This window comes from Lissotriton helveticus, chromosome 7 (genome assembly GCF_964261635.1).
Source record: "Lissotriton helveticus chromosome 7, aLisHel1.1, whole genome shotgun sequence".
Classification (NCBI taxonomy): domain Eukaryota; kingdom Metazoa; phylum Chordata; class Amphibia; order Caudata; family Salamandridae; genus Lissotriton; species Lissotriton helveticus.
In genome coordinates, this window is record NC_136068.1 from 136,011,042 (window position 1) to 136,027,811 (window position 16,770).

The following is a 16,770-nucleotide window of genomic DNA, read 5'->3' on the forward strand; positions in this document are numbered from 1 at the left end:
AGCACAAGGATGCTCTACATTCAGAGACATCAAACCAGGCGTAACCTTTCTCTGAGCGCCAAGGAAAGGGGAAGTTAAAGTCACATTTTAATATTTCGAGTGTCTCTTTATTCCAAATAAAACAATGACTAGCACTGCCAAGTAGGGCTTCGTTACATGATTTTTGTTGTGTTCAAAATACAAATAAAAGTTACATTTGATTTGAATGCTGCTCTATGCAGATCTACTGAACAAGAAGAACACTTTAAATAAGGATGTCTTTGATGAAAGTGGACTGGTCTAAAGAGATATTGAGGCATTTACATTAGGCTCCAGCATCTGAAAGGTCTCCAGGGCTGATGGAGAGTCTATCACGTCAGGCTGTACATGCCCGGGTTGTCTGACATTACAATGCTGTCAATTACCCAGCATGCCTTTACCACACATGTTTTACCACACATATGCCTTTACCACGCATGCCTGTACCACACATGAAAAGTCTGTTTAAGGTAAGCATAATTAGGGTAAGTGTTACACATCTGTACCTTTCTTATTTTTAGGGGGAAGACCCCCCAAACCCCTCGTTTTTAATTACCCTTAACATCCAATACCCTTACCCACCCCTGAACCCTTAACCCCTTGGACGCTCATGACGAGCTCAGCTCGTCATGGAAATGCCATTCATTTCAATGGAAATTACATGGCAACGATGGAATAGGCCTTAGCATCCAAGTGGTTAAGATGCCCATACCACCCAATACCTTTACCCACCCCCTAAATCCTTAAAATACCCTTATCACATAATACCCTTACCCACACCTAAACCCACCATTATCACCCGATAGCCGTACCCACCCTAAACCTTAAAAACACCCTTACCACCCAATTCCCTTACCCAACCCTAAAATCACCCTTCCCACCCATAACCCTAAAAATACCCATACAACCCTATAGCTGTACCCATCCCTAAAACCTAAAATACCTTTACTACCCTATGCCCCTACCCATCCCTAAACCCCTACTCAACCCTAAACCTTAAACAGTTACCCAACAGTAAACCTAAAACCTAAATGTGTGTGTATGTGTGTATCTGTATTCTCTCTCTCTCTTTCTTTCCTTCTTTCTTTCTTTCTTTCTTTTGGCATTTGCATGGTAAAGCCACTGCTTGGTAATTTCTGCATTGTTAAGCCTATTTTGCGGTAGCTATGCTACAGCCGTTCAGGTCTTATAGAGTTAACAGCCTGTATGAAGTCTACCAGTTCTTCATAGTGAGCTATTGCTTTTCAACACATGGCAGGGATTTTGAAGAGACTTTCAGTTGTTCCATCTCTCCTAATGGTTCTCCATTTTTCCTTCCCTCTAGATGTCTACCGGACACAGAGATTGTTCTCGACATTCCGCTGGCAAATCGCCTTCCCATATAGCTCCAAAAGCCATGGAATGAACTCTAGAATATGTTACATTACCTTTGAAAGGAGTTTACAATCAAGAACATGGACTGTCCTAGGACAAGATGGCATCTTATTTTATCAAACCCTTTCATCCTTCCAATAAAGCTGTACTCTGTCCCTGCCACATACCCAAGTGATCAATGTATGGTTGTCCTCCCTTGTGCCTCGTGACTTCTCTAAAACATTGTATGAAAATCACTTTCTGCCACTGCAGTGGAGAAATAAGGGAGCTCTTATCCCTCCTATATCATTGGTTAGCATTCTTTTCCAGCATCATTAACATCAAATGGCACTCCTCTCCTTCACCATTAATGCTTGATAGCACTCTTCCATTCATATTCATCACGTTCATCATTCATACCACAACTACCAATTTGTTCCACCATTAGTATTGGCTAATACTCATTCACCACCAACATTGGCTGTCGCTTTTCCACCATCCTTGCCAAAATGTAGCAGCCTCTCTTCCACCACCTAATGGGTACCTTTTACTACTACCTTTTCAGAAATACCAAGATTCACACCTACCATCTAAAAAGGCTGTAACTTCTTGTTCTTTCCTCAACAATCCTCTATCAATTTCCTCCTACTATTCCATGAGAAATATCCTTTGTTATTCAATAATGGAAAGCTTTCCTCGTCGACCTTCATTTAGACGTTTTCCATACAACAGATAATCACTTCTTCCTTTATGCTACGAAATGTAACCACAGACTTTACCAATATTCCACACCATGAGCTGTGAAGTCAGCCAATAAATCAATTCATTCCAATTGGCTGCTCATTGATTTGGATGGGTTGTGTTGTGAATTGAGCCGTCCATTACTATCCGGATTCAAAGCGCCTGTTAGCATCTGAGTGGGACTGGCTGTTTTATATCTTGATAAGGATTGACTGTAAATAGCGCTAAATTGTTAATGATGGGCATGAAACCTGGCCTTGGATTGGCTCAAAGTGTACTCCATTTCGGTTAATGTGTTAAGAGAATTGCACTACAACCGAATAATCTGTGGTCTATAAACACCAGGGAGAGTTATCCCATTGGCTGAAACATGTCGACCGTAGATACAAGCAGTGAATATTTATAACTGCTGTCTTTCTCTTGCACTGTTTTTAAGTGGGAACGCAATTTGAGATTATAACAAAGAGGAATACCATCTTCTGTCTCTGATGCCTATCCTATTTTAACTACACATTTCCTCGTTTTCTTTCACTGCACTTTTCTAAAAAGAAAGAGTTCCCTTTATGTTTATTCCTCTGGTAAGAACCCTACAAGAGGATATAACTCATTCAACATTCCTCTTTGATTGGTGAGGAGAGAAGAAGAGTTGTTTGGAACCCCAGATGATGACACTGGGCACTTTAAGTGAAATGATGGGATACCAATAATCCTGAATGGGTTCTCTCTATTTCACTTTTTATATGAATCTCTACTTTGCATCTTGACCCTTTTTTTGCACTTAGGATACTAGCACTAGTGGCGGTTTGTGGTTCTAGAATTGTATCTAGAGGCACCTCTTGTGTTTATAGACCACGGATTATTCGGTTGTTGTGTAATCAGTAGAATTAGGGGGATTTAATCCATGTGAGTCTCTATATTTAGTGTATTTGTTAGAGAATTGCACAGTCTGGATTTTTGAGGGATGCTGCTATTGGCAGGCTAAGCTGGTGGTATTTAGTTTTCACTGTTTTCTTCCCTGTAAGTGATTTCTTGGCATGTCTATGTATAGTCTTCTGTTAACTCATTTTATTATACCCTGTTACTTAAAGTCAATATGTTTTTAATTCAGCACATTTCTACAAAAAAGTTTGTGAATAATAGTTACAACATAATTTCGGTCAGTAGAATGTGTAGAGCAGTGGTGGGAATGGATAGTCAATAATCGGTGAACCAAAATGTATATAACCTATATCTAAATAGAGATTTATTTCGCACATTAGTATTAACATTTGCCCATGTGCTCAAGGATGGGAAGAGGAGGATCGTGGAGTTAAAACTGGGCCATAAGTGCTGGCCCTTAAGGCCTTGCTGAGAGAAAATGTAAAGATAAGAATCAAGTGTTCAGCACAAGGGTTTACATGGAAAGGCCTCACAGTGGAGGTGTGCTAGCAATTTAAATGAACTTCATTATCAGTAGCAAAGAATGAATGCAGCGAAATCCAGAACAGTCATTTATGTATTGGACAACGAGAGCAGTCAGTAAGACCGTTCACACTCCCAAAATCTCCATCCTTGATATTAAAGTTCATCATTATTTAATAACAGATAATTCTGCTAATATTTTAAAATTTGAAAATAGAAAAGATATGAAATCATATATAACAAAGATGGCATGATAAGCATGAAAATATTTAATAATTTGTAAAAGCTTCACTAAGTAGGGTAATGTAACAGGGATTACAACATTTTAAACATTGTGAGGAGGGAGGCGGAAGAACGATAGAATGGGAAAGAAATTAAAGAAAACATTTTGTCTATTGTTTTTCAGTATTCACGCTCTAAATTAAAATAGGTAAATATATTACAGGCGAGACCTATCTTAAAGAACATAAACATAAACGCTCCTCAGAATAGCTTCTGCAAGTACATGCAAACAAGGGATTATTTTAACAACATTGGATACATTACATTGGAATGAACAGAATCGCATTTTCAGATGTATTACACAACCATTATAGATGTTTAGGGATAACAGCTTTGTATTGCTCATTTAGCAAAGTGCTTGATGACGGATTAACTACTATTGCTACAAAATATTCTGGAAAATTAGTGAGTACTATGAGCATACAAGACATTAGAGGCAATCAGTATGGGTCATCGGCCATTTAAAAGTGTCAACTTGAAGCTGCAACAACATAAACTGATTAACCAGTTGCATTACATTCCATATTATTGTTTTTAAATGTAAGATTTCAGAACATAAATGTTCTTGATATGGTCCACACTCGTCAATGAGTTGCACATGCTTGCCCACATCTTGATGATTTTTGGACTCCATCCTCTAGAGGGGCTTCTGGTTTTCCTATAAAAGACCTGACATTAACTGCGTAGGTATTGGAAAGTGATGCTAATATCCCAAATTAGTGTGCCATGTTTGTGGGTATAACCATTCCTTGAATGTGTGGCACGGAAATGGACTAAAAGAATGCCTCTTATCCCTTACACATAGCTGGGGTCTGCTGTGGCACTTTTTTTTAAATTAGAAGTGGCGTAGTATGAAGTCCACAAGAAACAGGTAGTGGTTCCAGAAAGTATCTTTATTCAGGAAGTGGTTACAGAGGTGAAGAAGTTGGTTGCCAAGGTGGTAGGTAGGCCAGTAAGTAAGATGATATGAAGGCCCCACCAGGAGCCACTTCCTTCTGCTCAGTCTGGAGTCAACTAACATAAGTCACCCCACATTCTGTGACATCATACAACATTCTAAATGTCCCCAGACTGAACAAAGAGAGAAGACAGGGTGGAAAGGAGAAAGATAAGAAAAGACCTTATAGCAAGAAGCTGCTAGTTACTGAGCAAAAGGAGCATCCGTACAAAAGGAATTCCGTAAAATCTGTGACTATGCGGACTGAATATGAATTAGTAATCAAATGTATCATGTAAATATGGCCTCCCCTTTTTAGACGTTAATATTTATTGTAGTTACTTAGGGATTAATTGATGATTCATGAGATCTAACGTTCATAATGACTGACGGACAATATGAATTTGGTATTTTTCTCCTCAATAAAAAAGGCAGAGGTATTAGTTGAGTTTGTGGTGTACTCCATCACGTTCCACATGACTACGGCCCTTGACATAATGCTAAGAATTACGAGAGTCACCAAAACCATCTATGTAAAGTTTTGTTGGAGTTTCAAAGGTTTTTGAAGAGCAAAAAATTGAGGTTGAGAAAAGGACATGCACCCAGCAGGTGAGGTATATATCTGCAAGTTTTAAGGTGTCTTTTTCAAATTCTCTTCCATTGGTCTTCAGGACCTTTGAACTCAGAACCAATAATCCATGTGCTATGTACGTGTTAATTTATCATCCTTCTCTCCCTTCTTCCAAGTTGGTTGGAATTTGCTTGTGAGGCAGGCAGACTGGAAAGCTTTGCTTAAAAGTGAGAGTTTATGTTAACAAGCATACTGAATCTCCTGTGTTTTTCTCTTTCTTCTTCACCATGCACCACTCCTGCCTGCACCTCACTAGCCTGCTTTTCTCCCCTAGAGGCAGAACACAGAGCTTCACTTCTCCACTGCTCCCCCTCGGAACCTAAGAATCAAATCTTCTTAGGTTCCGGAAACTTCTGAAAACTTACCTATTTCCAGAATAAGTGTAGCTCTTTCTGCTCTGTTTTAGCAGCTTGCTCTAGGTCTCTATAGGCGCTGGGATGCCCCTGGGTAACCGTGCGCGGTACAAAATTCGTTAATAATAATAATAATAATCGGTGGGGCATTTGTCGCTATACTGTCTCCCCCTTTTTTTTAAGATAGAGAGGGCAGTTTATTAACCTTTTAAAAAGAAATTATTTGAAAAAAAAATCCTTGCTTCCGTTTACCCCTCATGTTGATTGCTGGTCGCGGCGGTTGGACTGATCCCCACAGCCAGACCAGAGTGTGGAAACGATTTATTATTTCATTGGAAAAGGAAAGATAAGCACACCTGCTCTATGGTGAATATTCAGGCGTGGCATCAACGTTTTTTGTCTTCCTTTTATTCTTTAACCTTGGTGCACAGTGTTAGACCCGGTGATAGAGCGTGGGACCACTAGCTCAATTTACCATACTCACCTGGGCCCATAAAACATTCACACTTTGAACTAGTAGTCCTGCTTTGTTTACCATATTTAGCCTATCAGTACTTTGAGTCCTTTTAGGACTTATATCTGTAAACCATGACTTACCAATCCTTGTCACCTTAGCTATAAGTCCTAGGGATAGAAAGGGTGTTAGAATAAATAAGTAGTTTTAAACAAATTTACCTTTGCTGTAATAACCACAGACTCAGGAGAAGTTTTAGAAGCTTTATCTATGCAAGTTTTAGGTGAGCCTTCTTCCAAATTACGGAGATCATAAATTTCATAAGTAAGAATAAGATTAATAAGATGAAAAGTTTGCAAGAAATCACAGTAACATCTTTAGACATTGGTACCTGGGAAGGGTGAGAAAGGAAATTGCATAAGGACTTACCACATGGATACTATTTACCTAGAATGCTGCAAGGACCAATCCTGGCCACGGGCTCCGGCAAAAGACAGGGCTCCCGACTAATCAGTTGCCCACGGGACAAGACCAGTGCAGTTCAGGACAAGAGACCTCTGCTAAGTGCAACGCCAGCGTCACACCCCTCTCTAGCAAATTTGGTACCCTGACTGGGTAATCAATAATTTCCCCACAAACACCTCGATTCTTCTGACAGAGTGCTCCGCCAGCACCTCTGCTCTCGATCTCCTATAGCATGCGTTGGGTCGGTTACAGGTCAGCTACTCAGACAAGTCGGACAATTTTTCTAAATAAACCTACCTTAGTTATACCATTTTGAGGGCAGTGTAACACCCCTAAATTTTGCAAATCTATGTGTTCCCCTTCAGTGATTGGTTGGAAAGACGAGGAGACTTAGATGAGATCATTCTTTATTGACTTATATTGATCAAGTTCCCACCCATAATTTATTTTCTCACGATTTTATTCTACCCAGCAATATTGGTATACAAATTAAATACATTGTATTTGAAACAGTCTGTTCGTTTCCTCTCTAGAGGTCAGATGAGCAGGTTACCAGGAACATCGTGGGTAAGAAGGGTGTTGGCAGCCATTCAATGACAGTAGCTGCATGACTTTCAGGGATTCTCTGCGCAGGCGCAGCTCTTTCAATATGGAGTTTCGTGTCACTTTCAGGCCCAAATACGAGCTAGTAACAAAGTCAAAGAGAAACATATTAGAATACAAAAATAAATGAATGCACTGTATACCACTTATCTCTACTCTAACCCCATTACTTTATTTATACTATAGCATTAATGGTTAAGCAGAACGAACAAAGTTTGGTACAAGCAGCTGCATGTGCATTAGTATGAGTAAGTATGAAGCAGCCTTCTTGGCACTAGTGCGCAGAAGCGAGAGTTTCCCACCAAAGCTAAAGATACGTCACCCCACGTAGATGTGGCAGACGCATGCGCAGTAAAGTTCCCGTGTTCTCGGCGGCCATTTTAGGACACTCGGGTTACTGTTAGTAGACAAACATGTTGATTAATTAATTATGAGTTATTTCGAGAGGGCTGAATACAAGCAAGTTTCTGTACGTGTGAAACCTTGCTCCATCAATCCATTAGAAAAGAAAGATAAGCACACCTGCTCGATGGTGAATATTCAGGCGCGGCATCAACGTTTTTTTTCTTCCTTTTATTCTTTAACCATGGTGCACAGTGTTAGACCCTGCATCCCTGATTGGCTGAGGTGGGGACCTTAGGCCAAATAGGGACCTGCAGTTCCATGTCAGGGAAAGGAAGGTCACCTTCTGAGATAGCCCCACTCACGCCCTTGGTAGCTTGGCACGAGCAGCCAGGCTTATCTTCAAGGCAAATGTGTAAAGTATTTGCAACCATGCTCACAGCAACCCAATGATGACACCACAAATAGACTCCACACAAGTTTTATAAAAACGAGTATTCATTTAATATAAAAAGATATACGATAAGACCACATGATATAAATCCAACATATGAGTTTGTGTACTATTTCTCCTGGCCGGTTGTTAGACCAGCCAGGCCTTGTAAGTTCTGGCGATATTAAAGAGCACCTCTAAACATTCTCCTGTAACCCTAATATCATGTTATACAGTTTGTAATGCTAGAATCAGGAATTTTTGCAATGTAAAAAGAATGCAATGCGTAATACAACCACCAGGTACGTCGTTATGCAGAAATAAGGCAATGCGTAATACACTAATCTGGTAGTTCGTTATGCAGGAATAATGCAATGCGTATTATGCTAATCAGGTAGGTCATTATGCAGAATCAAATGCAGTGCGTCATACGACAATCAGGTAGTTCGATATGCAGAAATAATGCCATGCGTCAAACACTAATCTGGTAGTTCGTTATGCAGGAATAATGCAATGCATATTATGCTAATCAGGTAGGTCATTATGCAGAAACAATGCAGTGGGTCATACACTAATCAGGTAGTTCGTTATCCAGGAATAATGCAATGCGTAATACTCTAATTACGTACTCCGTTATGCAGAAATTATGCAATGTGTAATACAACAGTCAGGTACTCCGTTATGCAGAAATAGAATATTGCGTGATGCACTCAGGCACCAATCACGGTGCCTTAGGCGGTCTATCCACCACTCCTTTTGACTTGCAATCAGCCTCTCAACAGTTGCCCCGACACGGGTATGGTGTAGTAAAAAAGTGCACCTCCGCCCTCCGACCCCGGTAATGCCACTCCCTTGGCAATACGGGCCGCAATACGAGCCAAAGCAGAGGCTCGCGCTGCTGAAATGAGAGAGGCCGAGAGGCGAGCGTCTCCCTCTGAGCCCGCACCCCACCCCAGAAGTCGACACACATTACCTGGGGGGTGCAAACTCACTCCGCTCCTCATCCAGCGGCTGGGCCTCCAATTCAAACTTTGTGAATTGGCAACTGTGGGCTCGGGCCAGCGGCTCTGCTCCTCCGGGGCTGCCAGTCCAGGCCGCTACTTTACGAAGATCTCAGGCTGCCACAGGGCACATGCACACAGCGTCGCTGAGACTTCCTTGAGCTTCGGGTGCAGAATCACCGGGCACTCCACACGAAGGTCTCAGGCTGCACGAAGATCATGCGCACAGCATCGTTGAGACTCACTTAAACTCCGGGTAAATGTTAACAAGGCAATCCTCACGAAGGTCTCATGGTGCACCAAGCACACGCACACAGCGTCGATGAGACTCGCTTGGGTTCTGGTGCACACGATAACTGGACAATCCTCACAAAGGGGTTCAGGCTGCAAAAAGCACACGCACACTGCATTGCTGATCCTTGCTTGGACTCCAAATGCCCACAATCACAGGGCACACCTTACGAGGGTCTCAGGCTGCAACAAGTACGCACACACAGTGCCGCTGAGACTCTCCTGGAAACTTTTGTGTTCCTGTCTTTCTGCAACAGGCAGCCAGCTCAACTCGGGCCCCTGGGGATAAGTTACTTCAGGACACAGCACAGCAATGGCCTTTCAAGCAGGGGTACACAACAAAGTCCCTTTAGCATTTCCTAGGTTAAAACAGCAAACTGCAGGACAGCCCCAGAACACACAGCAAGGGTCAGTCCTTTCCTTCAGTCTCTTCAGTTGTTTCTTCCTTGGCAAAGGTTCCTCTTGACCACGAAATAGCTCCAGTCTTGTTCAATCTTGATCAAGCCATTCTCCTAAGTTCAGGGGCTTCAGCTGTCATAGTTATACCCCTCAATGGCTTTGAAGTCTTTTTGTTCAGGGGTTGCTGACCCCTGTTCAAACCAGTTCTGGGTGCCTCCCTGCCAGTAACACCTTCCTTTGATTAGTGGGGTCTGGATTTTCAATCACTCAGCAGGAGATGGGACAATTGTTTTATAACAGCAACCCAGGCCTCTTCACCTCTAGGGGATACTCCTCCCTCTACACTCCAGATGCAGGTCAGCCTGTTGCTGTCTCACCTCTTCCCCTGAGTCAAGACATTCCCCAGATCCTATCGCATTCAACTCCAGACAGTCAATCCACAAACAGGCAGAGACACACACAAATGTTAGAGCACAAAAACCCAGCCACTTCTAAAAGAGTGGCTTATAAACACACAATGCAAAAACCACCTTCATAAAAAGATGTGTTATTATTTTGTGAGTTTAGGCATAATAAACTTCACCTTTCCATCTTAAGCCTTTGGGAAGATAGGATGGAAAACATATTACACAGCCTTCCCATTCTATCCTATGGGCAAGATGGCCTTTCAACTGTGAAAAACGAAATAGAGATTTTTTCACTGTCAGGACATGGTACACACCTTGGTACATGCCCTACATTTCACATGCACTGCACGCTGTCCAGGGGGTACCCTGGACCTACCATAGGGGTGTGCATAGAAAGGGAAGGGTAAGGTCTGGCAAGTGGGTGCAGTTGCCAGGACAACATGGCAGTTTCACAAACTGCTCGCAGGCACTGCAATGGCAGGCCTGAGTTCCCTCTTTAAGGTTACTTGTGTGGGTGGCACAAATAGTGCTGCAGGCCTAGTAGTAGCATGTGCATTACCAGCCCCAGCACACATAGTGCACTTTACTGGGGACTTTACTAGTAAGGCAAACATACCAATCGTGGACAACCAATTACCATAACACTTTATACAGGGAGCACTTACACTTTGAAACTGTTTGGCAGTGGCAAAGTGTCCAAAGCATCTAAGTTGGTAAAACAAAATCTACCACAGCACCAAAAATAGAGGAGGTAGAGGCAAAAAGTCAGGGGTAATCACGCCAAGAAATGCCAGGTCTAACACACAGCATTCCTTGACAAAGCCAAAAGGTCTCAATTGCACGACCTGTAGACTTTGCCAATGCTTGTTGCCAATGGAGAGCTCAAGGTTTGGATAGACCTGAAGGCCGCTTACAAGTTAACAGATTTTCTATTTCCGTTGCTAGGAAATCTCTCCCCGACTCCGAATAAGGCCACAAGATGGCAGCAGAAGGCAGCATCTCGAGCTGCTGTGGGTTGAGAGACGGGAAAGTAAAACCCACAATCAAACTTTCACTTTGATAACTTTATTTCGGTCAGAGACCATAAAAGTGCAATAAAATATATACAAGCACAATGATAAAACATAAATACATTAGAATTAAAAAGTTATTAAACTTTGGTTATCAAAGGTGTGATAAAGGATAGAAAACAGCAGTCCATTATTTCTTGTGTATAAAAACAGTTCTTCTCCGCCACATGCCTAGTAGAAACCGGGAAACGGCAAAAACAATAGGAGGGGCAGTGTCATAAGTTAGCTCTCTACAGGCGTGTGCACAGTGTCTGAAACCAAGATTTTTACATAATGGGATGATCCAGCATTTTCGAATTTCGCTGTATGCTGGACAAAAGAAAAGAATATGTGCAATGTCTTCTCTGGCATAGTTACAGGCAGGGCAGTTGGCCTTCGTCATTTTTGCCCATCTGGATGTCAGTGCCCCAACCGGTAACGAGCCGTGCCTCAGTTGGATGTATAATTTCCTTGCCAATGGAGGCTGCACCAGGTCCAGAAACACCTCTGTCTTGTATTCAACTTTTACTGTGAGGAACTCGGATGACAGTCTGCCCAGGGAGGTAGAACAATGTAGCAATTTAAGATTGTGCGATTTTACAGCTGCCACCAATACAGTCCTTTGCATCCTCATGCAGCTGTCCTCCGGTGTGTTCCAAAGTTGGGGAAGGCCAATTTGATAAAAGAGAGTCTTGACATGGACCAACCAAGGTATATTCTTGTTCTTTAGCTGCCCCCAAATAGTGTTAAATTCTGCTCTAAAGGGTTCAAGCTCTGGCACAGACCAGAGCCTTCTCCAGTAGAGCAGGGGTCTTGCAGCCACCAAGTCAGTAATAGGTTCCAAACCCAGGTCCAGGCGTAGTGGTAGGAGGGGTGTGCTTTGTGGGAGACCAAACAGATGTCGCATGAAGGACTGCTCTACTTTCATTAGATTGCTTGCATTAGTGTGTCCCCAGAGTTCGGCAGCATACAACGCAGCAGACCTGAACTGTGTTTTGTATATCTCTAGGGCAGGGGTAGCCGGTTTAAAAGTTGAGGCATTATGGAGTCTACCTACACCACCCATGATCTGCGAAGTCTCAAGTCTCAATAAGGCCACAAGATGGCAGCAGAAGGCAGCATCTCGAGCTACTGTGGGTTGAGAGACGGGAAAGTAAAACCCACAATCAAACTGTTATGTAAGACATCAGCTTGAAATTGTTTGACATGAATGTGTACTCTCTGGCTGCCTGATTTAACCGTACACTGTCTGTTTATTTAAACCCAGTGTGAGAGGATGTGGCGTTAGTGCCAGATCAGCCGACTTTGGAGCTGGGGAACCAGGTTTGAGCCTCAGCGTCGGCTCAACATCCTCTGATTGCGGGCAAATCACTTAATCTCACCGGGCCTAAAAAATGATGTATCCTTGTTTAATGTAACTGGTGCTCATTTAAAGCGCTCCAATACCTTCAGGTCGAGTTCGTGCTAAATAAATATGATGAAAAAAATGTGTTATGGTTGCTGCAATGCTTGTCACTGATCACCCTGTAGTACTGTGCCCTGTCTGTGGCTTTAGCAAACAACTAAAATGCTAGACGACGCCTGTGAACACCTTTATTTGCACTTTGGAAACATGAGCGTATAAACGTGAGTGAATAAATTACTCTATTTTGCTCCCATCAAAATTTCCATATACGATTCTAATTGCAATGCCACCGTTCCAAATATATACTATGTATTTCAAATGGCAAGAAAGGTTTGCTCCGCAGGGTTTACTCAAGGCAGGAGGAAGTGTGACGTTGGATGTCCATTTCAGTTGCCAAGACTACCGTGTGTCTGTGGTTAGGATGTAGCTTCCCTGTAGGGCTGCAGTTCTTAACCTTTTGACTTTTGTGGACTAACTGGAATCCGGGGACCACCACTGAGTCATTATTGGAAGCTGGGGAGCCCCAGCCTAAACAATTTCTAGAATTTCAACCTCTCAACAATACACAAACAAGTACAAATTTAAATATTTTGTTTAATGCACAATCAAATATGAAAAAAAGTTCTAGATTTTCAATTGCGCTTCTTCTTTACTAATTTTACTGTATTCATTTTAAGATTATTTACCTTTATATAAACAGTTGCGCAACCCGAGTAAGCCTCGCGGACCCCCAGAGGTCCTCGGACCACTGGTTAAGAACCACTGCTGTAGGGGATCTCAGAGGGCCCTGTGTGAAAGATCTCATGTCCCTATCAATATCCTCTAACATTCTACTCTAGTCATGAGGACCAAGGCTGGTGAAATGGAGAGGGGAGTGGTGTCCAAGGAAAGGCAGAAAAGAGGCACGGGTAAAATGGACAGAGGCACAACAAAAATGTCCTAATATGGCTGTCTGCTTTAGATAGGTAAATACCACCGTGGCTAGCTACAGGCAGCGAACGTTCTTACTCGCAGTCTGCGATTGCGGTGGATGTCACACATACTGCCGCCAGGAGTATGGAATCTTGTCTCTCTATGTGACAGCGGGCACGGATTTATCCTTCAGATCTCACCCTAAAGCCCAAGAAAAACAAATTCTTTCTGATCGAACGAACTTGTGTGATATCTGTTTGATTTACTCAAATGAGCGGATGGAATCCCTATGGAAGAAATCCCTGAGGCGAAAGCAGCTGTTTGAGATCCTCGCCAGGAACCGGGATCTCTTCAAACTGGAGAAAAGTCCCTGTTGCTGTGAATCAGAGTCAGGGGAGATGGAACGGTAGTTACTCCACTAGCGTCATCCTCAGCTCTGGTACTCACCATGACTATGCCACATATGGAGCTTAGTATAACACGTCTTTATTTTTCTGCGTTTTATTGCGAAAACTACGTTCTCAATCTACATTCAATTCACTCCGCTCTAATGCTTATGTCACAATTCCACGGAGTCCATCAGGAGCCACAAAGGTTCTGTCATTACAAACTCACACGACACTACACTCCCTGAAACCGACAGAGGTAATCCCATTCCTCAAGGGTAGCCCTCGTGACCGGCGAGACATAATGGTTACAGGATCTTTGCCTCCTGGGAAGCAAGAGGACCTCAGCAAGTGGTCTGGCCATTATGTTCTGATCAATGAAGCACCAGAGTATGTCTTTCTCTCTGGGGAGCCACTCCATCAATAGCGCACCTGAGCCGCCAGGTAATAAAGGCCCAAATAAAGGATTTACAGATCCCCGTCAATTGTGCCAGTGCCGATTTTTAAAGCAGGAGTGCCTGAAACATATAGGGGGGGGTGTTCATTTTAAAAGAGGCTGTTCTCCCCACCCAAGAAAGGGTGTGCAAGCGACAGGAAGAAATCATTGGTTTGAGGGATTACGCCAGCTGCTTGAAGTTGCTTCTGGCGCATGTATACAGGTCTGGAGCTAGGCTCACTCCCAGATATGGAAGGTGGTCGATTTAAAGGAGGCTGCCTCTATTTTCTTCTCTTGCAAGGAGCAGAAGGACCCCTGCGGAGTTTTTAACTTCTCGGACATACCCCCTAGTTCACTGGGCTGGTAGTTTATTAGCGAGTAGTGAACCAGCTTTATTTACACCCTCATAGAACTGGGTGCCAGAGTGAGCGACAATGCATTTGGAATTATCCTATTCCAAGGTGCAAATCTGTCCTCTGAGTGCTGTAAGTTTCCTCCAAGGTTTCTTGGAAGGGTGTGTTTTATGGTCCCGTACTGAGCCGGAGAAGGTCCTCCCGGAGCCAGAGCTGTTCAGTCTCTCTCATCTGCTTTAAATGGCTCGCCTCCTTGATGGAAACACCCCAAGCCACTGCCTTCAGAGCATCCCATACTATCTGGGGTCTCACCTTCCCTGTGTAATTGATTTGTAAGTATTCCTGCACTGCCGCTGTAATCTCATGTTGCACTACTTGGTCCTTCAAAAGGGTGTCATTCAATCTCCAGAGACCCCTTTGACGCTCTGCATTGGGCCCAGGCCAGCGTAGGGTGATCTGGGCCAGGCCATGGTCCAAAATGGTCATCTGCTCTTGAGTTACCTCCTCCACATGGGTCAGAAGTCTGTGGTCAGGGAGAGATAGACAATTCTGGCGTAAGCGTTGTGCGCTGCCGAGAAGTGGGAATAATCAGTCTCTACTCGGTGATGATAGTGCCAAGAGTGAATCAGGCCCAGTTTATCAAGGGTTGCCTTGCCCGTCTTGGAGAAAGTCAGTCTCTCCCCCACTCTCTGTTGAGATTTGTCTAGTGCTGCATGCCTAACACGTCTGAGGTCTCCCCCAATTTGGGGGATGCACACTAACCCCGGTATATTTACAAGCTATGGGGATCAAAAAAGCCTCTTGACCCATTTTCGGGACATATCGGTTTTCAATCGATATGGGAGTACCCTCCCAATCCCCTAACACCAACACCCATCTACCCTGGTCATCAGTCAGGACCCATCTTTCACTATACTTTGTGGCATCTCGAAACAAGATGGCCACCCATGCAGTCTTCATCGCGCCGAGGCATGATATTGTAGCAGGAAGGCTCTAGAGCAGTGCTGGTATTGGTCTCCCTGAAGTAAATGTGTCTCTTGAAGCAGGCATATGTCTGCCCCCAATCTATTCAATTCCCCCAGAATACTGAGTCATTTGGTTGGTTTATTTAGGCTCCTAACGTTATATGTAGTCACCTTCAGTATCTGTGTCATATGTATTTGGGTCAGTCTACTAGGCTTTGGCAAAGGGGGTCTCCCACTATGCTGCACAAGCAGGCTTCCATGTGCACATATCTAATTCCAGGTGGTGCTGTATCACTTATTGTACCCCAACATATTAACAAAATGAGAAACATCAACATGAAATAACCGAGGTTGAATGAAAATGGCGGACGGTATCTATCCCTAGGGAATCGGTCTCCACTCATCCAGATCGCTACTGATGGGCAGTAAGTGTATAGTCAGAGGTGAGTATTGGCCGTGTATGAGCGACCCAACCATTCACCCGCAGCCCCCCTCCACCCCCAAAAGCGAATGGAGCAAGCCAGCTGGTGCCTTATCTGGCATATGGCTGCCAAACCTCAAAGTGCATCGTCATCGTGTTGCGCCTGGGTCACCTCGCCCTCCCTTTCTGTCGGAGCTCCAGACACTCTCCAGTAGCTCCTCGCAAGTGGGTGAGGAGGCTCTCCTTGCTAACCTCAATCTCCTTATCATTGGGCTTCTGGGCCCACCGGCCCGGAGCACCGTGGCCCACTTCTCCCTCCTTCTAGTGTGCCCTGGGGTCCCTATGAATCCCCTGGAAGGGGAACCCCCAGTAGCGTCCGGGCTGCCTCCATTAGGTGAAGAACCATGCTCTGCTCTCTCATTGGAAAAGGAGTTGGAACGGGTGGCCCCACTGGTAGCTCATCCCCTTAGATCATAAAATGTCTGTGACTGTCTTGAAGGACCTGAGTTTGGCTAAGGTGATTGTTGGCTCCATCTTTCCACCTTCATAAGTATTTTTCATAAGCGCCTCTTTGTTGTCGAAGAAGTGGACCTGTGTCAGGACATCACAGGTTGGCGACCTCCAACCGAAGCCACTTGGTGCTTTCTGTCCAGGTGAATGTGTGGGGGCTTGGGTCCTCTAGAGTGGCCTCAACCAAGTCATGGACATATGTCGGGAGGTCATAAACAAACC

General features: G+C 43.7%; 1 protein-coding gene across 4 annotated transcripts in view; it reads left to right on the forward strand.

The window, feature by feature from the left end:
- C7H20orf96 (chromosome 7 C20orf96 homolog) overlaps window positions 1–3,219 on the forward strand; it is a 91,228-nt gene extending 88,009 nt beyond the window's left edge. For all 4 annotated transcript variants that reach the window (XM_078651732.1, XM_078651733.1, XM_078651734.1 and 1 more), the window contains one exon: window positions 1,343–3,219. In XM_078651732.1, the coding sequence (XP_078507858.1) occupies window positions 1,343–1,403 (61 nt within the window). In that variant the 3' untranslated portion in view covers window positions 1,404–3,219. The remainder of the gene's footprint in view (window positions 1–1,342) is intronic.
- The last annotated feature ends 13,551 nt before the right edge of the window (window positions 3,220–16,770 follow it).